The sequence below is a fragment of the Tiliqua scincoides genome, chromosome 8 (assembly GCF_035046505.1).
Source record: "Tiliqua scincoides isolate rTilSci1 chromosome 8, rTilSci1.hap2, whole genome shotgun sequence".
Taxonomy (NCBI): domain Eukaryota; kingdom Metazoa; phylum Chordata; class Lepidosauria; order Squamata; family Scincidae; genus Tiliqua; species Tiliqua scincoides.
The window spans coordinates 126,175-153,266 of record NC_089828.1 but is presented as its reverse complement, the minus strand read 5'-3'; the positions used below and the strand labels follow the sequence as shown (position 1 = coordinate 153,266).

At 45.9% G+C, this 27,092-nt stretch overlaps 2 protein-coding genes across 2 annotated transcripts; one reads left to right on the top strand and one right to left on the bottom strand.

Moving 5' to 3' along the window:
• Nucleotides 1-472: 472 nt before the first annotated feature.
• Nucleotides 473-19,131, top strand: FAH (fumarylacetoacetate hydrolase). The gene is made up of 14 exons (XM_066636032.1): nt 473-568; nt 3,355-3,465; nt 4,720-4,841; nt 5,429-5,478; nt 6,184-6,274; nt 6,884-6,981; nt 7,464-7,516; nt 7,835-7,934; nt 8,824-8,954; nt 10,435-10,510; nt 13,044-13,090; nt 13,966-14,067; nt 14,946-15,063; nt 18,618-19,131. Exons 1-14 carry the CDS (start codon nt 488-490, stop codon nt 18,692-18,694), a joined length of 1,257 nt encoding a protein of 418 aa, XP_066492129.1. The 5' UTR covers nt 473-487; the 3' UTR covers nt 18,695-19,131.
• Nucleotides 19,132-25,310: 6,179 nt separating this feature from the next.
• CTXND1 (cortexin domain containing 1) lies at nt 25,311-25,490 on the bottom strand. Its single transcript, XM_066634899.1, has one exon. It carries the CDS (start codon nt 25,488-25,490, stop codon nt 25,311-25,313), a length of 180 nt encoding a protein of 59 aa, XP_066490996.1.
• Between the last annotated feature and the right edge of the window lie 1,602 nt (nt 25,491-27,092).

Below are 27,092 nucleotides of genomic sequence, written 5' to 3'. Positions count from 1 at the left end.
TCCTCCAGAAATTTGTTCAGTCCCCTCTCTAGGGGAGATGCCGCCACCACTTCCTGTTGCAGGGAGTTCCACAGACTAATGACATGCTGGGTAAAGAAATATTTTCTTTTGTCTGTCCTAACCCCCCTGACAGTCAACGTGAGTGGCTTTTCCCTGGTTCTGGTGTTATGTGAGAAGGAAAGAGCATTGTCTTACTTCGAAGTTTGGTCGGGGGGGGGGGTCGTGCATGCCCCCCTTGCAGCCCCCTACACTGCAGCTCCAGTCCAATCTGGTTTATTAACCAAGGAGGGGGAGATTTTGCTGAGTCATGCAGAAGGCTGGCACTGATTAAGCGAAAGTGGGTTTGCAAAGGGCGGTGGGTTGGAGAGGTGAGCTGGGATTGGTTGGAATCCTGCAAGAGGATGGACTCTCCAGCTGTGTGAGCGTAAAGCCTCTCTCCCCCTTCCCTGCTGCCTCTGCGATTGCCACAGAGGAGCTGCTGCTGGAGATGTCCTTCATCCACGTGGACGAGCATTCCCACTTCCCCCTTCAGAACCTGCCCTATGGGGTCTTCTCCACCCAGGAGCAGGTACGTGTGCGCCCAGGGGAGGCTTTCCTTTGCTGGGTGCCGCCGCCTCTGTGAGATCTGGTGTGCTCCTGATGCTTCTTCCCTGCTGATTGATGCCAGGTGTCTGTTGCGAGACGTGGCAGCTGGGACTTCGTTTAGGTAGGAGTTGCACGAGAAAGTTGCTGCTGCAGTTTGAGTCTGGAAGGACATCAAGGCTGTCGTTTCCCTTCTCCACCCCAAGAACTTCATTCAGAGGCACAAAGAAAGGAATGGCTCTCCATAAATCCCCAAATTGTGGGTCAGGACCTGATTTTTGGTGGGTCACCAATGGGTGATGGGAAGATCAGGTAACTAATTGCCTCAAGCCCTGAGGCTGTTCAAAAATCAGACAGCTGCTAACTGCCCTGCAAAGAGTTCAGCTCCCGCAGTTTGCAAGATAGCTGCCAACTGCCCTGCAAGGAACTGAGGCCTTGCAGTTTGCAAGCATGTGCCAACATAGGGCCATAAATGTTCGAGGGTCTTTTTTCTGGTTATTATTACTCGTAAATAAGTAAATACAATGTTATTTCTTTCTAGATCGCCTTTTAAAAAATAATCTGGTCAACCTAGGTGAGTCCCGATAGAGTGTCATTTTAAAAAGTAGGTCCTGGTGCTAAAAAGTTTGGGAACCACTGCCATAGGCTATTTGATGTGCTGTGGTGCCTCTTGAAATTGAAAGAACAGCCACATTCAGTTATCCTTGCCACTCTGCTCTAAACGTATTTCAACACCCCACGGCAAGTTTCCTAGACCTCTTGAAGTTTCCCCTAAAATATCTTGTGTAGCGCCAATGGGTCCCTCTGGTTAAGTAGCTCCCCCCTCCTTACCAGAGCACTTTAGTTACTTAGGTGCTTTTCACGCGCTCAATGAATACTTCTTGTTATTACCAATCAGTATATCTAGAAAGCAACAATAAATGGAGGAGCAGTTCCTGACAGGCTGGCTTTCTGTTAAATGTTTCGTTGCTGTGGAATATATTGTGTGTGTATTTATTTTGCCTTAAAAAATCTAATGCTCCTTTCTCCCTTCCCCCCCCCACACACCACACCCCTTCTGTGTCTAATATTTAGGGGGGCTGCCAATGCATTCTGTACTTTTTAAATGCTTCAGCTTTTGCCGTTGTCCTTTGTTTTTAAAAAGCAGGGCATGGGGATGGTTTGGATAAGGCAATGTACATTATTGATTATGGCTGTGAATTTGTGCCTCCTCTCCACAGCTAACAGCAGTCGGTGAGTTGGGTCAGGCAACTGGCGTGGGAGTCCCACATCCTCAGGCCAGATCTCTCTCACGCACTCCCTTGTTCTTGGAAGAAGAGATTTGGTGTTTCAAGCATGGAATTCCAGGGGATTGGTGGGTCCTCAGCCTGAGGCTGACTGACCTTTGAGACCAGTCCTGACATCTGGTCAGGCCCTCAGTTGGAACCTGTCATGTTGTGAGGTCCCTCTGTGGAGTGATGTTTTTCGTGGATTCTGTTCTATAACCTTTGGGGAATGTGACACTGTTCTGTGGGTGCTTGAAAAACATCCCTCCAGCATCCCAAAAGGCTTACTGAGTTGGGCTGTGATGAAAAGTCATCTTTTCCTTTGGCCTCTCGGAATTGCAGAAAGGGCACAAATTATTATACTTTTTGTATGAATGGTTTAAGGTGGTCTGAAATTGGAGGCTTTGTTCCTGTGGGGATGTGGGTGAGGGAGTGTGCACATGTTCCATTATCATCTTGAAAATCTCTGGTTTACCATCAGCATCTCTCAAGGATGAAGAAGATGGGCACACACAAACATCGATCTTTTTTGTTCCTCTTTGGTGCAAACAACACTTTGCAGGAGAGGAAATGATCCAGATTGGAACCATGTCAGGGTAGTGTGCTAAGACCCACCTCTCACCACATCATGGCCCATTCTCATAAAGTCCTTCATGGCTGCTATCTGGAAAAAAAAAATTTGAATACATATGAGCCAATGATGTGCCTTATGTTAACTTGCAAGATGGCCCTTCGCTTGTACAACTCAGTTATGCATTAACTCACCTGTTTGCAGAAACACCATCAGAGCAAACATTTTTGAGTGTTTCAAGGTTTAGAAAGTAGATCCAAATTTGTCTGCAGTTTTCCACACTCTTTGGTGTAATAGGCCATCTCCAAGAAGCCAAAATATGTGTTGGAACGTAGCAGACATCCAATTAAAGAAATATTTGTGATTATAATCATATGAATTTAAGTTTGGCTTGATTCAATCTACAGATGAGATAGTAGATTCCAAAAAGCAGGGTCTAGCATGCATCCTTGGTTGCAGATCACAGGACATGTTACAGGACTTCTCCTCTTAGAAGAGGCAGTCCCCTTTCCCTTGAACACAGGAGGCACTTTTAAGTTGGCACTCACTATCTGCAGTTTTTAATAAGTGTCTGTATTTGAAACACTGTACACAGAGTTTTCTTATCCTCACAACAGCTCTGTAAGGTAGGTTAGACCAAGAGAAGAATGAGGGGCTTAAGGTCACCCAGTGAGTTTCATGACTGAATTTGTATGACACTTGAACTACTTAAGTGCCCTGGCTTTTAGTTGATCAAAATGTTTTTAATTGATCAAACATCAATTGATGTTTGATGTTTTTTCCACAGTTGATCAATTGATGTTTGATCAATTAAAAACAATAAATCAATTGATTAAACATCACAGCCTTTCTTTTTATATCATGCCTTCCTTCGCCCTTGATTAATGTCATCCACCGCAAGTATAACTAATGGTCTCCTTGTATCTTCTCTTCTAGCCCAAACACAGGATAGGAGTCGCCATTGGTGACCAAGTACTGGATCTCTCTGCTGTCAAGCATCTATTTGATGGACCTATCCTTTCTAAGCATCACCATGTCTTTGACCAGGTATTTATGGAAACTGACAAAGTGATTATCAAGATTTGAAATATTCTGGGTTGAAATGAAATGCTCTGCAGAGAAATATATATATGATGTATGGAAGGTGGCTTGCAAAATTTCTGTAACACCACATACAATAGGAGATAAGTATGATTAATATACATAAAAGCTAATTGGGTAAAAAGAAACTAGGATAGCAGTATAATATATCAAGACTGGAAACCAAGCTACCTATGTAAAGGCAGTTGGTGATGGGGCCAGGCGTATCTCTTTTTTTTTAAGGTGCTCAAATCCTGGGTGAGCTGAAAAAAGTAGCATTGCAACAGAATCCAACAGGTGCAGGAGACAAATTTATTAAGCAGAACACTGCCCCCTCCCTTCTCAGAGAAATACTAACTGCCTGGAAGAAGGAGGTGGAGGAAAGCCAGCAAGGCAGAACCCACTCATCACTTCCTTCATCTATGCTTTTAAAGCTAAACAGTGTTCTTTTTAACCAGATATGAGCCATCTTCATAGATGGAAGGGCACCATCCACATGGCCAGATGAATACATTAAGGCGAATTGGGTTGGTCCCAATTTATTTGAGCTGGTACTCTTCACCTTGTGGTCAGGGGCTGTAACTTGGTGGCAGAACACATGCTTTGCATCTTGGGTCAAATCATGGCATGTTCAAGTAGGGCTGGGAAAGACTCTTGTCTGCGATCCTGGAGAACTGCTCCAGGAACCAAGAGTCCATTGAGCTTCATTTGGTCCGTTTAGGGGACTAGAATAATCACAGAAAGTATAATGCACATCACTGTATGTTGCTTTCTCTGATAAACTATAAGCTGGAAAGAATTTACATAGCACATTCACTAGAAATCCCGAATTGTGGATACCAAAGCTCGAAGGAACCTTCTGCCAAGTACCCACCCACTGTGCTTCCAAGAGTGGTGGGATTTCAAAGAGTTCTCCTGACATCAAACAATGTTCCTGGCCAGGCTTACATGGAGATGATTTTCTAAAATGACTTTCTCTAGACTATCTCTAGAATAGGATTCTCTAGATTCTACAGAACTCTCTAGTCTAGCTTAATAGGGAATTGCCATTTTTGCAAGGTGTTCTGTCTTCACAGTTTTCATTTTGGATGGGGGGACCTTGAGCGGTTTCAGGTTTGTGCATAAATATGCAGTTTCACCCATTCAGGGGACCAGCACTTCATGACATGCGTGAGTGGAGCAAAGACAAACACATGTGCTCTCCTTTGACCTCCTTTGCAGCCAACCCTTAACTGTTTTATGGGACTGGGCTGGGAAGCCTGGACCGAAGCAAGAACATTTCTCCAAAGACTGCTCTCTGCCAGTGAGCCAACACTGAGAGATAATATGGAGTTACGCAAAAGGTGAATAAATTGGAGGCGAGTGGGGGTAATAAATTACCTGGTAATAAATTACTAGGGCTGTGCTTATGCTATGTTTCCATGGGAGCACAGAAAAACTGCAAAATGTGGTAGTGGCCACAGAATTCAACTTCCTGAGATTCTAGGCTTTCTTTTAAGCCATTTCTGTCCAAAGTTGCATATATGCAACAGGGACCAAATGTGTACAGCTGTGGGCTGGGTACGGGCAGTTCGGCAATGGAACAGATTGCCGAGAGAGGTGGTGGCCTGTCCCTCACTAGAGATATTCAAGCAGAGGCTCGACAAGCACATGTTGGAGGTGCTCTAAGAGGATTTCCTGCCTAAGGCAGGGGTTGGACTAGGTGACCAGTTAGGCCCCTTCCAACTCGATAATTCTATGAAAATGGGTTTTAAATAAAATCCTCATCCTCGTGATTGCACGATATGTTTGAAAGCTTGTGGGGAAATCCCTGTTGGAGTCTCAGAAGCTAGAGAGGTGGCAGATTTTTAATCTGGTTTGGGTAGAAACAAAAACTTTGGTTTATTTTAGAAACTAAAGGCTTTGCTACTGCTGTCTTTGTTTATTCCAGAGCGCTTGTACCTCAGACTTCTGCTATAATGCACCTTCCAGCTGAAATTGGTATGTTTCCTAACTTTGCGATCTTTATTGATATTTTTCTGATGAAGACAACAGTACAGTAATCTCCAGGTTTCTGGGAAACTCAGCACATGGTTGCAACACTGTCCACACATGAAGGTGTTAGGCAGAGAAGAAAAAATACATAGGCATTTATATGGGTGCCTCCTTGCAAATTTTTCCCTCTCAGGCTAATATCAGCAGCTTTAAGAGGGGGGAAAGCAAAGGGCCAATCTTGTTTGACCCCACAATTCCTTCTTTTTAATAAGAAAAGAGAAAGCAGCATGGCCTCATCAGAGGAATCTTGGCTGAATCAACTGAAAGTTTACTGGTGTTTTAAACTGTTTCCTCTGAAGGACAGCAGGGGGCAGTAAGTGGACTGCAGAGGTTGAGAGTGAGGAAGATGCCTGCCTTTTCTTAACCAGGAGCACATTCTATCCATATCGGCAATATTACAATTGCCGGCACTATGAAAGGAAACATCTGGAGAGGTGATTTTCTCTCATGGAATAACACTTGCAAAGATCTCATTGCAAAATGTATTTATGTTCAGCCTGCCTATGTAAATCTCTTTGAGTCTATTGAGAAAGGCAGTATATATATAAATAAAAGGGTGGAATAAAATTGCAATTTAATAATAACTTTCAAATATCCTGCAAGATGTTCCGGTCTGCTAATCTAAACACGTGCAATTTATCTTCCTTCCAGGAGACTACACGGATTTCTATTCTTCCCGGCATCATGCCACAAATGTTGGGATCATGTTCAGGGGAAAGGAAAATGCGCTGATGCCCAACTGGTCAGTAGCCATTTGAGACTACATGGAGCCCTGCTCCAACAACCAGGCTTATCCTTTGTGCATTCAGTGAACGTGTGTGTGGTGGGAAGTCACAGGCTCCATCTCCCCAACATTCTTGTGAACAAACACTCATAGCACGTGCATGTGTGTGGAGCTCTCTGTGTCACAGGGAGCTAGCATCTTTTCTGGATACATATGAAGCTCTTTATATCAGGTCAGACCCTCTGTACCTGGAGCTCAGTACTGTCCAGGGATTTTGGCTGAAGGCCATCCCAGTCTGTCTGGAAATGCGACCAAAGATTTTCGCTTGTACAAAAGAACTTTGCAAATCTGCATATGAAGACACAGGCAGTTGGGGTGGATTCTACTGCCACACAGGATGAGCCTTTGGGGCAATTCCTGACATGTCCACACATTCAAAAAAATAAGATGGCAGAATGCAGAGCTGACCAAATGGATCCTTTCACTTCAGACTGCAGAGGGAGCATTACATCAGGACATTCTCTCTGAGACACCAGAATTATGTTGATGGAAAGCTTCCTGCAGTAGAGCTTTGATGACATGCTGTGTTTTCTTGGTGACCACAATTCCCCTTCCTCATTTCCCAAGGTTACACTTACCAGTTGGGTACCACGGTCGTGCCTCTTCAGTCGTCATATCTGGGACTCCAATCCGCAGGCCAGTGGGGCAAATGCGGCCCGATGAGAGTGAGTTTTGGCATCCTGTTTGGGGTGCAGTTTTCATCATTCCAAATGACAGTTAATCAGCATTATACATTCTAACTCTTTGTGGCATTCTCTATTTTCTGACCTCTGTTTCTTCTTAAATAACTGTGCCTTTTTTGCCCTTTTTTGCCATTTATTTAAAACAGTGTTTAGTTGCTAGATTTGCCATCCCCTACATCTTTAGAAGTTAAATCTCTGAATTGAGGGTGGTGGTATATGCATCTTGTCCCTAAGGAATACAGGGTGAATCCATGTGCGGGGGTATCATGCGTCATATAGGACACTGATGCGATCTGGTATCAGGAACTCATTCTGAGTTCTTTTTGAACTCTCGATAACAGATGATAGAACAATAATGTTAGGAGGGTATGCAACATACACGTGACATGGAGCAAGCGGATTTTGTGGCTTTCCTCTTTTTCATAATGTGCTTATTTTTATTTTTCATTCTGTTTACATCACAGTGAAACCACCAGTGTTTGGTCCCTGCAAGCTTTTGGATATTGAGTTAGAAATGGTAGGATTCTATTTTCTTACACGCTCTGCATCACCTCCTCTTATTAACATCCTGGGCAAAAATAATGCATCTTATTGAAGAATAACCTTATGTAACTTAATACTGCTTTAATAGCACTACTCGGGGAGGTCCAAAGGAACTGAAATTAAACAGAGGAAAAATAATTCTTGGATCCTCTTAACTCAAATATGGGTTGGCTTCAGATTCTGAAAATATGATCTATTTTCTTCTGGTTTCTTCAGTATAAATCAAGATTCTCCAGTTTTGAAGTTCATCCCTGACAAGGGTTTTCTTCTTTTCTTTTCTTTTTTTTTGCAGGCTTTCTTTACTGGTCCAGGAAACAAATTAGGGGAACCCATTCCCATCAGCGAAGCTCACAAACACATCTTTGGGATGGTCCTCATGAACGACTGGAGTGGTAATGAGAGAGGGAGGAGGGAGGAGAAAGACAAGGCTTGGTGTGTTTTATTGCTTGCCTGTGTCATCCAAAGCAGGCAGCATGTAGGACTGCTTCTCAGGGGAGTAAGGAGAGAAAACAGATGCTTAAAATCTCCTCTCCTTATGAGCACCAAAGGCTGCTGGAATTCTTTCAGGGAGAAATAGTTAAATGGGATCTCCAGTACATATTATGATGTCCGGGTCATGAAGTTCCAGTAGTGCCTTCAAAATATCTGTATTGTGATGTGCTTGGAAGGACCTGGCTTGCCTTTAGGGGCCATTGCTGAAGGGGCAGATACTGTCCTGGGTGTGACCTTGGCTAAGCCCACCTTTCACCTTCCCTTCTCTGGGCCTCAGTCCAGGGAAGGGAGGCGGGTAAGCAGACCTCAGTGGTCCTCCCTTCCAAGTGCCCTTGGCCCACTTGCTGCCTGGACACTGGTCCACCAGCTGGCTGTCATCTCTGGCCTTTTCCCAGCCACAGCATATAAAACACTGCAGGCCCCTCAAATATAAGAGGACCTTCACTATGACAACAAGACAGCCCAAGCATCAGAATTAGCAGGCTGCCACTTGCCAGACTGCGGACCCCAGAGCAAAAGTCACTAAGGCCGGCTCATCCTTGAGGCCAGCTGAGGCTGCTGCCTCAGGTAGCTGATGGGTGGGGAGCACCTGTGGCTGTCTGCCTCAGTCTCTACTGCCCTCTCCTGCTCCCTGGATTCAAAAAAGAAGAGGAAGATGGAACAGAGTAGGTATGCTAGAAGGTCAAACTCCTGTCCTTGACAATAACCTGTGAAATCCTTGAAGTAAATCCTTTACTTCAAACATTAGTGTATTGTTTTGAATTGTTTTTTCTACCCCTCCCCCCCCAGCTCGTGACATTCAGAAATGGGAATACGTTCCTCTGGGTCCATTTCTGGGCAAGAGTTTTGGCACGACCATCTCTCCGTGGGTGGTGACTATGGAAGCCCTCAAGCCTTTTGCACTGGCAAATCCTATCCAGGTGAGCACAAACAGATTCATCCTCTGTGACTCACAGAGAAAAGTGTGTGGTCGTGGGGTTATTGTCAGTTGGCTAAATATACCATAATGAGATTACTGTGCTTGGGGCACATGGTTCTGCCAGCATTTTGGAGGTGCCCTTGTCCCGCTATCTTAAAAATTTGTAAAGCACTGGGGGGGGTGTCTTTATCAGAGGATTCTTGTAATGAGAGGTACCCACCTTACTCTCTACAATCATGACCGCTTGCTAAAGGAAGGAATTGCTCCTCTACTCTCTCTTGGATTGCAGTTGACTGGGGGTGGTTGTTGAGCCACCAGCTCAGCAGGGATCAAGTGACCCAAGGGACCAGTAGCACTCCACCTGTTCCTATGAAGCTGCTGACCCAGTCGGGCTTCTGATTCATAGCAACCTGAGTGCAGACTGAGGGCCAAATTAGGCCCAACATGGAACCTCAATCATAATTTGACACTTTTGATGCCTTTTTCATTTTCATTTCAATCAGGTGCAGAGGGTCATTGATTGAATTGGTGAAATGGCACTGGAGGGAAATCCTCCCCCCCCCCCGGATCCAGATTGCCCCCTCCAACCTGATATTAGCCACTGCAGGAGGAATTTCTGGGTATGACTATTGTGCCTCATAGCAATTTCACTGGGCACAATTTAATTTGGGGAATTAGCACGGGGTAAAGGGTTTTAAAACATGTGCCGTATCCCCCCCCCATCCAAATTCTCCCTCCCCGTGGGTTGTTCTTTGGAACTCCCAAACCTGTCACTTTTTTCCAGTCATGGAACTTCTGTGTTGGGCCTAGTTTGGCTCTGAAACCATGAAAAGGCAGCTCCTTTTTCTTTTTCTAATTCCTTGCTAAATAAAGATACATTACATCATATTCCAGCACATGAAAATTTACATGGGAAGACCAACCGTGCAATGCCTGTATGGTTTGGCCATCACTTGGTTCCTCCCCTCTCTGCTGGGTGGCTGTCCACGTAAACAGATGAGTTGGGCTCTGCTGGAAAAAAAACTGTATTTGAAATGATGCAGAAGTTTGGTTAGTGGGGGTTGATCACCATTCAGGCAGGCAGACTACAACCTGGATGAGTGGCGAGCCGGCATATGAGAAGAGGTCCCAAGTCCGATCAACAGCGGGACCATCAGTCCTCACTCATTCTGAAGCTGTTCTTGGGATCTGGCATGCTTATGACATACAACCATGTTGACTCATTTGAACGTCCATATTCCGCAGCAGTATACCTCTGAATACCAGCTGCTTGGCAAGCAGTAGTGAGCAAGGTCAGTTGTCTTCATGCTCTGTTTGTAGCTTTCTGGAGGCATCCGGTTGTCCTCTGTGGGAACGGGGATGATGGGGCAGACAGGCCTTTGAACCGACCCAGCAGGGCTACTCTTGCATTCTTGAGGCTTACATTAATTGTGTAGCATGACATTCCATTTTCTAACCAAGGCTGCTTATGTTCTTTCAAGGATCCCAAGCCATTGCCTTATCTCTGTGATGATCAGCCATATACTTTTGACATAAACCTCTTCGTTGCTCTTAAAGGTACAGTACTCCTTCCTAGGACACATATCTGTTCCAGTCAAGGGTTAGAGCACAGAACACTCAGAGTAGTGCCTTTTCTTGCACACGTGCTTGATGATACAATCCTTGCTTCTTTCACTGCCAAAGTGAACCAGCAAGCAGAATGTAGAGTATCCACATGACAGTTCTCTGTGTGCACCCCAAACCTGGTTCAGGCACTGATCAGAGGTAGCTGTTTTGCAGGGTAGAGGAGCAGGTGCTAGGCCTGTCCTCCTCTCTGCATCTCAAGTAAAGGGTTATCAGCATTCCACACTTAAGCCTCTGCATACCGAAAGCCCAAGGACCGAACTTAACCATTAGCTATATGAGCCTTGATGTGTAACTTGACTAAACAGCATCCAGGGATAGGGAATAATCCAATCCCTATTTTAATAAAAGTTTGTTGCTGTTTAATAAGGAACTGTTCAGCATGTCAGAACCAATGACACCTTAAATACAGCAGGTAGCTTTAACTCAGTTAGCAGTGTCCCCTGCCCCTGAAAAAGGGAGAAGAAAGATTATACCAATGGGGCATTCGGACACCCAGGTCCAATGGTGTAGCTGAGGGGGAGGGCAGGGGGGGTCAGTGGCCCTGGGTGCCACATGTCGGGAGTGACACACTGGCCACAGCCAAGATGTGGCGTGCACCTTTCTGCCAGAGTCGCCATAAGCGCTTTGCTGGGCCAGCCCAATGGTATGCACACTATTTCAGTGCATAGTAAAGAGGAGGAGCATTGCATTCACACGTGTGAACTTTTGCTACCAGCTCTTTTCAGCAGTTCTTCCTACATTTGTTGATGTTTTAAAATACTTCTGTCCACATAATTTTTTCCCCTTGCCTTGTCCTTGTCCTCCTGTTTTCCTCTTTCACCCGCCTTCTACTGACATTCGTGCCCTCCTCATTCCCTTTAAGTGGTTCCTACACTTGTCAGCAATCTGGAGACAGCCATTTCTGACAGTGATGGGCAGAAAACTCCAAGAGTGGCATCAGTGGTGCTTGAACAAATAGGCGGCTGAGACAACCGCAGTAATTATTAGTACTTTTTTTTTAAGATTAGAAAATGGAAGAGGGAAAAGGGGGGAGGGGTTATCTCAGTGCTGAAATCTGGTTATTGGTCATGTATTTATGATCCTGCTGATCATCCCTGTGATGGGGGGTTAGTCTGTCACTTCCCATATACAGCCCATGAGATACGGTGGGGTGCTCTGCATTGATGGCTGTATACAGAAAGACCCAGTAGGCATGAGGCTTAGTTCATACATGGGTAAACTAGTAGGGGAGTACACTGGCTTCGGGAATTGGCACTGCTGGGCAGCTGCCAAGGGTTCAGAGCCCTTGGAGAAGCAATGTGCCTTTGTGCCATAGTGGCAGAATGTCTCTTGGGACTTGCCTAGGTAGGAGGAGGGGCCCATGGAGGGCAGTTTACTAAGGAAACCTTGAATTCACCTTGACACTGGGAACTGCTGCTTGGCTTTTAGCTGGGCAGTGCTCATTCGGAGGAGACTGGTTGCGAGAAGCAAGGTCTTCCGGTGCCAGAGGTGGGGCACAAATTGCTGCTTCTCCCTGACTCCGTGTCATGGTAGGGAGATGGTGAGCTGCCACACTTTCTCCTGCGCTTGCTGGATTAGAAAAGAAAGAGGAAGTGGAGAGGAGAGGAGAATGGTTAGCGGTCCCCGAACTGGAGACCTCTGTCTGGGAAAAGCCCTCCCTGTCCCAACCAGCACATTCTGCTGTGATGCCCCTTGTTTTTCAACTCGGTCTCTGCACAGGACACTCTGGTCAGTCGCATCTGTTTCCCAACGTCCCAGCAGGGTGTCTGGGAAGACACAACTGCCTGGAGTGTCCTTGTGTGGAGATGTTATAAAAAGTAAGCAGTGCAACTGTGGAGTGGTAAGTTCGGGGGTGGGGGTGGGGGCTTTTTCCAAACCCTAGATCCAGCCTCAGGCTGGGGCTTGGAGAGCCCTGGGCTTGGCTGTGTCACTCTGCTTCCCCTCCCCCTCCTGCTCCATATCCTCCTTTCCCAAGACTAGTGAGCATAGCAGAGATATTGGGGGGGGGGGGTGCCGCCTGAGGCCAGCACCTCCGACAAAGTCTTGGCACCACCTCGGCCTACATCTTGGACTGGCTGGTCCTGCCCGTGCCTCTCCCTCGAACCTGTGTGTCTGCTAGCTGTGAACCCAGCTTTTCTTTGTGCAGGCCACTGTGGCTGTATACAAGTCAGTGCAATCTTGTAAGCCTCCAGGTGGAAAATGCTGGTTTTCACAAACCGTGGCCAGTTGTGAGCTGCCAACACAAGTCCCATTCACGCAACTAAGAATGCCAAGAGAACGTATTGACTTGGTTGCGTTCCAAGAAACCTTGACCGCCTCCTGGCAGCAGTACATGTTATGCAAACAAACTTGATTTTGCCTTTATTCAGGCTGCAAAATGAAGCGCTTCCAGCGCTTCGTTTTGTTTGAAAGGGCAGCACTGCCTGTTTTCTGCAGCACTGATCTGTTCTCTTCCTGTTTTCAGGGGAAGGAATGAGCAAGCCAGCTAATATCTGCAGCTCAAACTTTAAGGTAGGAAATCCTTTTCAGTATCTGTTGTTAGTTCACCTGATCGTAGCTGAGCAGGACTTTGGACTGGACTGCCCCATCAACCCATCGCTAGCCATTGCGCAACACTGCTGTTTGTGGAAGGGCGGTTCTGTCGTACAGTGCGCCTCTGTGAAAGGGGAAGTTGCTGGGATCCTCAGTTAGTGGGGGGAGAACGAACTCACTCCACTCTCTCTCGCTCTCCAGTTCTTTGTCACACATGCCGGTCTCCTGCTGTGCTGTTCCCTCCTGTCCTCTGGAGGGCAGACTCAGGCTGTCATTTATTTTTTGCTGTAGAAATGAAGGGCTGCCATTCTCTTGAGTGCTGCAAAGTAAACATGGCAGTCTGGGAGACAGTTGGGAACCAGTCTTGACCCTGGCACTGGCTTCACTGGTATCAGTACTAGGAGCAAACCTTGGTCCTGCCCCAATGGAGTCACCCATTTTTTTTTTTTGCTATCGATGTGAGTGGCAGCCATTCACCCCGTGGGATCTCCAGTCCATTGCATCCCCCCCTCCCCGCCCCACCATTATCCATAAGCCTTAGCTGCCTGGCCTCTACTGAAACAAACTCCATAGGGAGAAGATTACAGTGGAACTCTTGGCCTCTTTTCCCCCTATACAATCTGCTTGTATCTGGCCACAAACTTGGAAAACAAATCAATGAGTCTTGGGGATCAATTTTGAAAGTAATTACAAGCAAGGCATTTAAGCTGCTGTGGAGGTTACTGATTAGATAAGGATCCCAAGAACTAATTTTTTAAATAGAGTGCACACTAGGGACAAAATTTGCTCCTGGTTGAATAAAATATCTTTGTGTTTCCAAACCTTTTTGTTCCAACCTTCCGCTTTTGCTGCAGCACATGTACTGGACTATGAAGCAACAGTTGACTCACCATTCTGTCAACGGCTGCAACCTTAGACCTGGCGATCTCCTGGCCTCTGGAACCATCAGTGGACCTGTAAGCATTTAATCAGACATAACCTATTTGTAACTGGTCACGTCTGAACTAGAGATGGCAGCAAACCCCACCAAACCCGAGCTTTATACCCAAATATGGGAGGTCCTGTATGGATCCATTGGAAATCCAGTTGTGATCTAAAATGGATTCAGATCGAGTTATTGAGGCTCTAGGGCCAGACACATGGATCATGTCATTGACACATCATAACCTGAAGGCTCCAGGCTTTAGTGGGTCCTTCAGCACTGGGAATCAGGTCCTCAATGCAGTCCCTTCAAATGCCTATTGCTACAGATGGAGAGGCAGACGGAAGGACTGTATTCCTGGCAGTGAAGGCTACAAGTACTAATGCCATAAACTTTACCGCACATGCACAGTGTCTGAGAAGTTGGGAACCATGGGAAATGGAGTTCCCAGTGTCCTTGGATGTAGCACACATATAGCCAACTCCAGGGCTGCAGTTCCTACTGTGACTTTATCATCATGAATGGAGGCCTCATCACTGACCATTTCCCACCTCTGCTAAGTAATGTATATTTATGTGCAGAGAGATGGTTGTAGCTGTTCTGCTTTCTTAGCTCATTCCTGGTTAAGATTTTGTTGGCTTTATTTTGCTTTCTTAAACACTCTGGTTTTAGGCTTTAAAGGCATTAGATTGAAAACCATTCTCTGTAGCCATTGTATTTTCCAGAGAATAAAGGATTGATTGTTAGCCGAGCAAATAAGCTCAGCACAACAATGGACTCGATCAATTACTGCTGTCAGCTGTTCTGTTCTCTGAGATTGCAGAGCACCCTTGATGTTCCTGAAACCAGCAGTATCAAGGGTACTGAGATGGAAAACTGATGCTAAATTCCTGTCTCCACTTCCGGTTGAAGGATCCTGAGAGCTTTGGTTCCATGTTGGAGTTGTCCTGGAGAGGAACAAAAGCAATTGATCTTGGGAATGGCCAGACGCGTAAATTTCTGCAGGATGGGGATGAGGTCATTATAACAGGTAAGTGTGCATATTGGGGGAGGGAAAGGATTTAGGGCCAGGTGATGCAGGCTGCTGATCAGGTGCCAGACTTGTGGGACACTGGGCACGTCAAGTATTTTTAAAGATAAAACGCTTCTATAAAATAAGAACACATTTTAATTTTATTTGCTTATTTATGGCATGAATATATCCCAATGTATAGGTGCCATGTGCATAAATTTGTCATCTCTGATGGGGATAGATCACATGTGCTGGTTGTGCATCAAATCCGTGAAAAGGGCTGCAAATAGAATGAAAAATAAGGTATTTAGAGGCTAAGCAAACAGACAAGGAGTGCTGGTGTTACTCTTCCCCTGGGGTACCATTTGTTTAGGGATGGTCCTGGTACTTCCAAGTTGCTTCCAGATCCCTGGCATATCAGCATGTTTTAAGGAAATAATTATGTGTCTCTCCATCATGCACAACTCTGAGGAGTTGCTTATTCCAGGACTCTGGTGTTGCAAATATATGACTACAAAAGTTAACCATCAAAGTTCTTGACTTAAATGAGATTTAAGTCAGACTGAGGTCACTGTTAAACTGGGGGCTTGTTTTACCTCTAGCAGCCATGAGGTCCTCTAGTCTAGATTGGGACCATGACACAGAGGTCAAGGTTGCTTAAACCTTCAATTCCGTGAAGCCATGGTGACTGCATGAAGCCTCCGTATTCACAGATGGGATGTCACTGCATGCCAGTTGCTGGGGAAAAGCCCCCCCCCCCCTTGAAGGCTTCCTAGAAGGATTTGTTCAGCCTGTGTTGGACAATAGGATGCCAAAATTGATGGACCTTTGGTCTGATGGTTCAGCGAACTTTTTAGATGATGTTTAAAACTGGATACACCTGATCTGAAGAAACTGCCTTCTACAGAGTTGGTCCATTAGGTCAATTGTGTGCAGACTGGGAAGCGCTCTCCATCTCCAGTGATTCAGGCTGGGATCATTCCCAGTTTTGGAGATCTCGGGGGCTGAACCTGTGACCAACTACGTGTAAAGACAGGTGATGTACAGCAAGCTGCAGCCGCTCCACCAAAATGCAAAGAGTGACTTTTGAACAGAGGAGGAGGATGGTGAGCTTAGTTGATCATAAAAATAGCTTGCTGTTGCAGATTTCCTAAATCTCAGCAAAAGGGAGAGAGGTGGACAGGAGAAGGAAAAGAGACATTTGAGATGGAGAAATGCAAAGATAGTGGAATTAAGAAACAGATATCTGGAATGGGACAAGTGAAGGAAGGATTTAAGCGGGAGATAAAAAACCTTTCTTGGAATGTTCCAGAGCAAGTCCTAGAGAGCAGGCTAAACCAACCCACTTGGGGCACTTCAAAGGGGCGCTTCCCAGATAAACCCAGTGCAACTCAAGAGGGGGCAGAGAATGTGCTCAGAATGAATCATGGCTCCTCTCGAAGCCATCAACAAGATTAACAGCTCTGACATCACAAGGTTGGGCCCTGACAGAGATCCCCTGAACTAGAAGGGAGCTTGAGAAACATATGGCTGAAAAAAATGTCAACAGGTTAGAAGTTTGTGCAGAACAGTGGATGAGCGGGCAAATGTCCTTGTGTGCTCTGACTTCGGCCTCTATGATGATGATCTATGATCTATGATGGTGATCACACAGATGTGGCATTACTGGGAAAATCTGCTGAGCTCATCTGTGCATGCAGTAGAATCTCATGCTAGAAGCTTTTCCAAACTGGGGTATGTGTGTGTGCTATTTAGGATTGCGTGAATGTGTAAAATATTTAATTGTTCTGCCTTGTATTTATGCGTGATGGCTGGTTCTGAATATTCTAAGCTGGTTTGGGTGCAGCTTATTGCACAGAAAAGCCAAGGCGTAAATAATAAACACAGAAGCATCAGCTGGAAAATGACCACCATGTTAAATTCAGGATGAAATTCATCTTCATCACAACAGCTGAATGTATTAATAGATGCCTTGGGGGGAAAACAATTCATTTGAAATGACTTGTTGGAGGAGGCTGTTTTCTATGCCTGTGAATGAGTTACAGTTCTTGGTTTGACCACTCCCATCAGAAGACATTTGCAGCAGTTGTGCCCAGAAACCATGTAATGGGCTCTTCTAAAGACATGTCTCTTCTCTGGCTTTGTGACTGAATCATACATTGATTCCTGATGCAGAGACCTTGCTTACAAGTCAAGGGTGTGTTTCTTTTACTCCAAATGACTGGATTCTAGGGTTTTTTTGTTTTCCCAACAGCTAACCTTGCAATTTACTTTGGTGAAGGTAGCAGTTACCTGATGCATACTTTCTCCCTGGGGTGTATGTAAATGTATTATCTAGCTCGGAAATTCCCTGCCAAATTGATTGTTCATCAGGACTCAAGAGCCAGGTTATTGTGTAAACTACACATCCATTTTTTTTAAGTTCCAGTCAATTTCAGCAATCAATGTACATGCGCCAAACTGCTAGTGCAGCAGTTTCCTTTCTGAGCACCTCAACCAAGCACTGCAGACTGTGCAAGCACAAAATAGCACATGAACCCATATGTCCACTTCTTCAGTTTTCAGAGGATCATTTTCAGGTACAAGGGGAGCTTAACTTGAAATCTGTTGATATACTGTGAGCTGGGAAACTTAACATGTGAGCCAGACCGTTTTGCTGTAATGACATGACTGAGTTCATTAGGAAACTATATGTACTGGACAAACATGCACATGCGACCCAATCCTCATATATTCAGTGCTCCTCATTTCAGAGCCCCCCAAAGATACAGATTTCAGTGGATAATTGAATCCATGGGGCACAAAAAACCAGAACTTCCTGGCAGAAGACTCAGGGAGGCCACACACAGCCTCCCTGCACCTCAAAGCACCTCCCAGATATGACCAGAAGGCACATTTGGTCTCATCCAGGAGGTTCTGTGAGGCCCTCTGGTGCAAGTCAGCCAAAGAGAGCCCACTGTAATTTGTATTGCAAATTAATACACAGAGCTTTCTTGCTTTTTAGTGTGTCAGTGGTGTTCCATAAGTACACCTAGGAAACTAAGTAGAAAACAGTTTCTCGTGGTCCTAAGTCAGGTGGTACAGAGGGAGTCTTGCTGCACCCAAGACCCTGGAGAGCTCATGCCAGGCAGAGTGGATGGTATTGGGCTAGAAAGACCAGCGGGTTGACTCTGCATAAGGAAACTTCGGCTGATGGCCCAGGGCCATCAAAGCCAGAGCCAATGGAGCACTGGCTTTGAATGTAGGAGGTCCCCAGTTCAGTCCCTGGCAGCATCCAGCTAGGGCTGGAGAAGACCTTTGTCTGGAATCCTGGAGAGCTGCTACTAGTCAGCATGAAGATTAGTGGGTGAGATGGACTAGTTAGCTGACTTTATATAAGACCCGTTCACATATTCGTGCTCACAGGTGCTCTGACATCTTTCAGTTCCTGGATGACTGTATCGCCACACATGGGGAGACTCCTGCTTGGAGAGGATTCTGTTAGACTTTCTGCAGCGTCTTCCAGTCACTGTTAATTTGTTTTCTTCAGTCTGTCAGTTTCCGATGTGTTTGTGCTCCTTCTCACCCCACAGGCTATTGCCAAGGAAATGGCCACCGAGTTGGCTTTGGGGAATGCTCTGGAAAAGTGCTCCCAGCAAGACCCATCTGATGCCCTTCTGTAGAGGACAGCCTGGAGAAAAAGGACCAAGCGTTCCTTAAAGCCCTTCTGACAGTCACTGTGCAGCAAACAGGAAGAAGCACTTTGGAGTTTCTCTCTCTTTTTAAATTGCCACATTTTTATAAAGCACTCTGAATTCTTGCTTTTTTTCTGAATAAGCTTTAGCAATATGCATTGTAATAATGAACCCAGTTGACCCTTCTGTACTCCATTCAGTGATGTCACTGGGATTTGCATTACCCTGTGCAGGAGGCCAGTGCATCAGCCCCATGGTGGACCTCCTCCCATGCAGTGGGCAGGACAACACCCCAGGCAGTGTTGCCCCACCCTGTCAGTTTTTGGCTATATCTTTGGATGGAATAGGGATATTTCAACGCGGTTTGTTTCAATGCATTCTGCATTAAATTACAAATCGTATGTTGTATAACATGATGGTATTATTCAAAAATACCAAGAGTAAAAAAATTTTGGCCAGTAGTGGTGTCATGTCCCCCTGTGTAGCCCGCAGCCCTCTTAGCAATGCCACTGGATGAAATGATCTCATCACTGGGATAGAAAGTCCTCACCATCCAATCTATAACAATATAATCATATATGCAACTTCAAATGGTCCTTACTTCAGTTGGGTTTTCAACATGAATGTAGAAGGTGCATTGGCCAAGAACACATATTATATGTTTGCATAAGCAAGGATCAGAAAGCATTTTTGTGTTCCCCACCCCTTCCTTCAAGGAGTCCAGGACAGTGGACATGCCCTCATAACAGCCCTGTGATGCAGGTTAGCACGAAAGAGCATCAATCCCCACTTCGCTTATAGGTTTCATGGCTGAGTGAGCAATTTGAACTTTGGTCTCCCCTGTCCAGTATTCTAGCCACTGCACCACACTATCCTCCCCAACAGTAATTAATGCATGTTAAGCCCAAGCTTATCCCCTGGGGGCTGGGGATAAGAATAGGCCCTCAGTTTGGCTGTACTTGTCGTAGGAGGCGACTAAACAGCCACCGGGTAGATGGGACTCGTCAGCCTGGGAAGGCAGCTCATCTGAGAGAAGGAAAACTCTGATCCCAAACCTCCACTGCCTTGTGGCTACATCCAGTTATGGAAAAGGCTTCAGGAGTCAACCTCGAGGCAAAATCCGGAGCCGGAGTCCCTGAGGCAGTTCATGGCTGAACACAGTCACGTTCTGGCAACTCCTGTGACGTCGCTGGAACCAACCGTATTGGCCTCTGCCTTTCCATTGGATCATTTCAGCGACGTGGAGAGGGGGGAATTGCTGCATGGGTAACAGCCTATCCTCCATACCTACTTTACCCAGGCTTTGCGCACTGGAGAGGGCACTCTGTTCCAGAACCACCATTCAGAGCGTGACACCATAGTCTTCCGAGACTGAAGGATGCCAACATGAATGAAGCTCAAAAGCCATTTTAGTACTTTTATATCTTAAATTGGTGCCCCTCTCCATCCACTGGTACCTAATGCAATATTCCTTGTACTGAACATTTGTTTATATAGCACCATCTGTTGACCTGGTACTTGAGAAAGAATGAGAGGTCAGGTTTCTGCCCCAATGGGTTTGCAATCTGGAAAACAATATACAAGAGACAACAGAGGAAAGGAAGGGAAATGGAGTATGACTGTGCTGTCATTTTAATCATAGGTACTTCCAGTAAGGCATGGGTAGAGGGGGCTGTGCCAAAGGCTTTCTGGAAGAGCTGGGTTTTGGGGGGAGATGTGAAGGAAGGCGTAAGTGTTCTGGGAAGCCTCTCTTTCTGTTCTTAGGGCCCTGATCACTTTTGTGCGGTGGCTATTCTGAGGAGGCAGAGATAAGTAATTCCCCTAAAGGGATCGCAATTTAGCCTATGGCTACAAGTGCTCCTCTTTTGCCACTGGGATTATCCTAGAGCAGTGGACCCCAAGCTGTGAGCCGTGGCTCCCCGGGGGGCCATGGAAACCAGCCAGGGGAGCTGCAGAATCCTCATGGAAAACCCACTGCCCTATACAATGTATAGGATTGTAGCCCTAATGGGGAGCTGCAGCTAATGTCCCAGCAGGTTAAGGGAACCACCAGTTGAAAAATTTGGGAACCACTGGTCCCTACCCTTAAAACAACTTTTGCTCCCCTTTAACTTGGGGTGGGGTGGGAGGAAGAGATCCACATTTGGTAAAGGCAATGGATGCAAATTCTGGCACAGAAAGGAGGATGTATTTGAAACAAAGATTAATGAAGGAATGAGACAGTGCAGATAAATCAGTTGTAGCCAAACAGCAACCACAAACCAGTGCATAATTTGTGCCAGAAAGTGCGAGGAGAGAAGTTTCCAGGATGGAAAGTCAGTGATCAATTTAACTTGCTGGCTCAGGCAGATGACCATACTGAGATCAGTGCTGCAAGATGGAAAGCTATCCAGCGTCCTCATCTCTCTGCGGAAAGCTATTTTCTCAGCGAGATTTCTAGTTAATCAGAGAGAGGCTGCCTTAGAGATTGATATCTTTGCCCTCGTGTTGTCAAACTCAGTTACGTCTGGGACTGTCACTGAAGGAGGTTGGGTCTGCTCTGCTATCACTCACCTGTGTGCCTTGAAAGTAAAGTTGGGGATATGGAGAAACCTCACCAAAAATCAGAGATTATTTCACATGTTTTTAAAGCTCTGGTTCCCAACCGGTGGTCTGGGGACCAGAGGTGGTCCGCGAGACCCTGAGAAATGCTCTGCAAGGGCAAAAAAAAATTGCATTCAATCACATCCAGTGTCTTGCTAAGCAAGCGCTCACCCATGGACCACCAGAGAACAGACCACCCATAGCCACAGCCAGCACTCCCAGTGTCTCACCAAAAGAGTGCTCCCCCACGAACCACCAGAGTGGGCAGAGAGCAGACCACCTGCAGCCGGCAACAAAATCAGTAACCCACACTTTTCTCTTTAAAGATAAACGCCCTTCGTTCTTGGGGGCATTCCAAGAAGTCAAAATACGTAGGCCTCCTTCCAGGTAGAATAGAAAGATGAAGATGCACTGGAGAGCAGATTTTGAAGGCATTGCTGTAAAGGTCCTGCTGCTCGATGTCAAGGAGCCTTTGTTTCAAGTCTCTATAGGCCTGTGCTAGGGTGATGCGCCTAACAAGTCTGAGGAGAGCCCCATAGAGCAGATTTTTTTTACTCAATAGAGCTAAGCCTGGGAAAAGTGGGGAATTGGGTAAGAGACCCCCGTCTCAGACAATCTTGATCTGACTGGTGATACACTCTAAGCCAATATCTAAAAGTCCTAAGCCATGCCAGGGTTTCCAATCTGTGCTGTCCTGTTTCCAGATTTTTGCCTCAGTGGTCCATGGGCTCCAGGGTTGGAAGCCACTGCAAAGCAACACCCAGGTGCTTTCCTGGCATGAAATAGGAAGCTCCTACCAGTGAAGCATTGCCTGGATCAGAGCTGCAATGATCGACTTTCCTGATTTCCACTGGCACCAAATGGGGGTTCCTAAATGATGCGGAAGGAACAAAATTAATCTATCATGACGTTCATGGAGCTGATGCAGTGGCTGCACTGAAACCCACCTTGAATAATTTGTGGTGCATGCCCACGCAAGCATGCGTTTTGACAATCACGTTAAGAAAGCAAGTAGCTTCAGTAGCCAGGGCCAGATTCTTCAACGCTTGAGTACAAGCAAGGACATGTGTTTGTGCAGTAGATGTGATGGAAGTGGCCTTTGGGCTGTGTAATTTGTACTGTGCGGCACTGGAGAATTCAAGGAACTTTCTAATACAGCAGGAAGCAAACCTTGCCACACGTTTGAGCATCGAAACAGACCTTTCCCCTGGAGAGAGAACAGATGATCGTCGCTCCTTCCTGACCATGTGCAGGCAGTTCTGAACCCTCTCTGTTTGGGACAAGACACCTTTATTGCCATGGGGCAGATTTCTATGCTTCTTTGTCACATTCAGTGCAGGTGTACCTTTCATGGACTGTTTTTTAAAAAGTTTAGCAGGTAGATAAGAGATTATTTTCTGTTGAAGCCATTTATTGTATCAGATTATATATTCATACACATTTCCAATAGGTGGTGGTTTTTTTGTTTGTTGTTTTTGACTGCAACTGTCCTTGGCATGGAAGAATTGCTTAGGACTTTAGTCGATTTGTTTTAAAACAAAATTAGCAGAGGCACTTTGTCACATGCAGTTGGAATCCACTATCAGTCACCTGGTGCTGCAGTCCCCGTGGAGATGAAATTTCCATTGCCTCTGGTAAGAATGTGCATTCCAAACAAGAGGAGGGTTACCTTTGAGAAATGACTGGGTGTAGAATAAAACATCTAATGCTGAAGCACAACCAAAAGCATTGGGAGGGGCAGGGGGGGAAGTTTGTATTTCGAGATAGCTTTAAAGGTCCGGTATTTGCACTGTTCCTTCTTCCATGTGTCAGCCCGGCTGCCTTGGAAAAAGAGCACAATTAATATTAATTTAGCTGTGGCTAGGATGATGTTGCCATCCATGAGGGATTAGGGCCAGTTAACCCCTGCTAACTGGGTAAGAGGCACTTTTTCAAGTGGGTGCTCCTTTTTTTAGCAAGGGGAGAGTAACTGGCCCACCTCACCCCAGCAGTGTCTTTTCTCGTGGCTGTCTGCTGGTGTTCTTTTGCATCTTTTTAGATTGTGAGCCCTTTTGGGACAGGGAGCCATTAGTTATTTGATTTTTTCTCTGTAAACCGCTTTGTGAACTTTAGTTGAAAAGTGGTATATAAATGGAAATATGGAAATATGGAAATATGGAAATATGGAAATGGAAATGGAAAAGGTGCAAAAGAGAGCGACTAAGATGATTACGGGGCTGGGGCACCTTCCTTATGAGGAAAGGCTACGGCGTTTGGGCCTCTTCAGCCTAGAAAAGAGACGCTTGAGGGGGGACATGATTGAGACATACAAAATTATGCAGGGGATGGACAGAGTGGATAGGGAGATGCTCTTTACACTCTCACATAATACCAGAACCAGGGGACATCCACTAAAATTGAGTGTTGGGCGGGTTAGGACAGACAAAAGAAAATATTTCTTTACTCAGCGCGTGGTCGGTCTGTGGAACTCCTTGCCACAGGATGTGGTGCTGGCGTCTAGCCTAGACGCCTTTAAAAGGGGATTGGACGAGTTTCTGGAGGAAAAATCCATTATGGGGTACAAGCCATGATGTGTATGCGCAACCTCCTGATTTTAGGAATGGGTTAAGTCAGAATGCCAGATGTAGGGGAGAGCACCAGGATGAGGTCTCTTGTTATCTGGTGTGCTCCCTGGGGCATTTGGTGGGCCGCTGTGAGATACAGGAAGCTGAACTAGATGGGCCTATGGCCTGATCCAGTGGGGCTGTTCTTATGTTCTTATGTTCTTAAATACTGTTAATAATAATAATAATAATAATAGGGCCCAATTCTGTCTGACTTTCCAGCCATGCCATGTGCTGCATCCTGCAGGGGCGGGGGAGTCACGGAGGCCTCCCCATGGTAAGGGTCATTTGCCCCCATACCTCAGGTCTGTATTGTGGCTGCATCAGCACTGGAAAGATGGATAGAACTGGGCCCTTATTGTTCATTGCAATCTGATGTTTCCACTTCAGCCCCCAAAACAATTAAGCTAGCGGCTAAAAAGAACCAGCTGGAGAAGTCTAAGGGAGGAGCAAGACTGGTGCTGATCCATTGTGAAAACAGATGGGGGGGGGGAGAGATGAGGTCTTTGTAAGAGCAGTGCATATTCAGTGGACAACATTTTATAGTGAACAGAATGACCATGGTGATGAAAGAGACATGTAGAGGATGGCCTTAATTATTGCTAGGAACCAGGGATGCTGTGCCTCTCTGTGTACCCTGTGAGATCCAAGCCACCCAGTGTCAAGAGGAAGAGATCCACCCACCCGCCTGAGAATTCAAGATCTTCCGTTGAGGCCCTGCTTCCGAACTCCACCCGTGCAGAGCCACTGTTCTGAACAGAAGTAGGTTCAATTCAGCCTACCCCTCTCCTTCCAGAATCTTACTCTGCAATCCATCATCAGTGTAACGGAACTAGACAGAGGAGGATTCTTCATACCTCCTACATCTGTAATGAGTCTGATTTTTAATCAGCCTTGCAGCTGTTAAGATTGAAGAAAGTGCCTTTGAGGTTTTTAATTCCTGATTAAAACCCTGCCGCTACCAAATTTGCCCCTCCTGTCCCAGGATCTGTGCCTCAAAGTATCCACGGTGCATTTGCTATTACAACTATAGATAACATTGCTTTAAACAGAGGGAAAGTGCTTATTAGCAATTAGACTAGAAAAAAAAACTTGAGACTTCTAGTGCCTAGAGAGCTTGTGTGCTACTTGATCTACAGTTGTAATCATGTTCTCATTAAAATCTGGAGGTCACTCCATAGAAATAGGCTGGGAGAAGGACACAGTGTTGCATCCAAGCTGAGCTGCATGGAGTGTGCTCTCAAAGGAATCTCTGCTGCCTTGTGCATCCTGAAAAACAAGCTGTTTAGTGTCCTGAGCCTTTGTCCAAAGGAGGCAGCTGTCCATGTTGTGCTCTCTTGCACGAGCTTCCGCTTGGTCCAGGTTATTGCATCCTCGTCACTTGCCACTTTCCTGACACCCTCAGTCAGTCATCCAGGTGCTGCTCCTCCCAGGTGGACGTTGGGATGGCGCTGTAAGGGTCCATGATGACTTTTGCACAACGGATGATCATGACAATCAGGAAGAGGCAAAGGAAGACAAAGCATGCTAGCGTTAGTCCTTTATCCACGTCGACAAAGGCAGGTTCGGGTGTTGGCCCTTCCATGGTTTATGCCTCTCCACATCAGGGTTTTCTCCTACTGCTACCATCATTTTACACCTGCAGGAGATGACACAGGTGACCAAGAAATGTAAGAATATAACAAGATCCTTGCTGGCTCAGGATCCATCAAGTCCAGCATCCTGTTTTCTACAGTGGCCCAAATCTCTCTAGCAGCCCAACGTGTGAACAAGGAAGGCCTTGGCCATCCTTCTCTGTTGTTTCCAAAGCCAGTGATTTAAAGGAGGCTGAAATGGAGGTGCCACGTAGCTGTCTCCACAAGCAACCATACATAGACATTCTCCATGGATTTATCTAAATCCCCTGGAAAGGCAGCTATGCTAACCTGCTCAGCCCACAGGTGTACACATTTGACCCCTATTGCATATATGCAACATTGGACAAAAATAGTCTAAGGCTGCAATCCTAACCACTCTTTCCTGCGAGTAAGCCCCATTGAACAAAACAGAACTTACTTCTGAGAAGACCTGGTTAGGATTGTGCCCAAAGCTAGTGGACACCATCACATCCCACATATTAGCACGTTCCATGCTATTAGGAATGCACTGTGTGGGAAGAGGACATTCCTTCCTCAGTCTTAAATCTCCTGCCACCCAGCAGATGACTTTGAGTTCTAGCACAAGGAATGAGGAAGATAAGCGTCACTTGCCCCACACCATGCATGATTTTATAAACCTCTTAGCAACCTCCCCTGTCCACCATCTTATTTTCTGAACTAAAGGCCCAAGTGCTTAAGCTTTCCTTGTAGGGAAGATGCTTCCACTACCACCACCCATCACTACCCGTGTCATTTGACATGACTGAGAAAAGTGCAAGGCTCTTCCACGAGGTCTGTGAGAGGAGCTCCTCAGAAGCAAGCAATGGTCGTTTGAGTTCAACGAGCCTTCAGCTGGGGGGAGGAAATATAATTACTATGGCCTTTTATTCCTGATTTTCATGGTAGTGGTTCTTTTAATGCTCAAATTGTCATGTTTGTTGTAAAATGATTTTAAGATGGAAATGCTCACTGTTATTCCTGTCAGCTGTTTGAGGGCATGTCCAGTAAAAGGTTATTTTATAAATGAATGAATGAATGGCATTCCCTGGATTTACTGATGAAGAGTGTTCCCTCTTCTGTTTCTTTGAGCCTCAGACTACAGCAGAAAGGATGTCTACAGCACTCACCCAGCAGTGAGTGACTGCCGCTACCACCGCTATTCCCCACGCCTCATGGAGACAAACCATCCTCCCATGTAATTGTGGAAAGCAACCAGGAAGCAAAGGGAGAAGCCAGGACACACATACATCACAAGCAGGTATGTCCGTAATCACCTGGGGCCATTTGGACAAGGGACATGTTTCCAAACTGCACCCTTTTTGATGCCATCCCTGGCATCTGAATTGGGTTCCTGGGTTTCCCAGGGTGGGATCAGAGCATATGAAGGAATGTAATCCTTGGTCACTTGAATCTAGTTCTTAGTTCTGATGCTACATAAGTTTGCTTGGCAATGGTGTTGCTTGAACAGCGTCATTCAGGGTGTGCATCAGAGTTGGAGACTCCCAGTTGATAACCCCCTAAGAACATAAGAACAGCCCCGCTGGATCAGG

What these genes read in the sequence shown, in the direction of transcription:
- CTXND1 (XM_066634899.1), bottom strand. Translation starts at nt 25,490, where the DNA reads ATGGAAGGGCCAACACCCGAACCTGCCTTTGTCGACGTGGATAAAGGA.
- FAH (XM_066636032.1), top strand. Translation starts at nt 488, where the DNA reads ATGTCCTTCATCCACGTGGACGAGCATTCCCACTTCCCCCTTCAGAAC. An exon ending in TCTTCTCCACCCAGGAGCAG is followed by an intron (nt 569 to 3,354) that starts GTACGTGTGCGC and finishes CTTCTCTTCTAG; the next exon opens with CCCAAACACAGGATAGGAGT. An exon ending in AATGCGCTGATGCCCAACTG is followed by an intron (nt 6,275 to 6,883) that starts GTCAGTAGCCAT and finishes TCATTTCCCAAG; the next exon opens with GTTACACTTACCAGTTGGGT.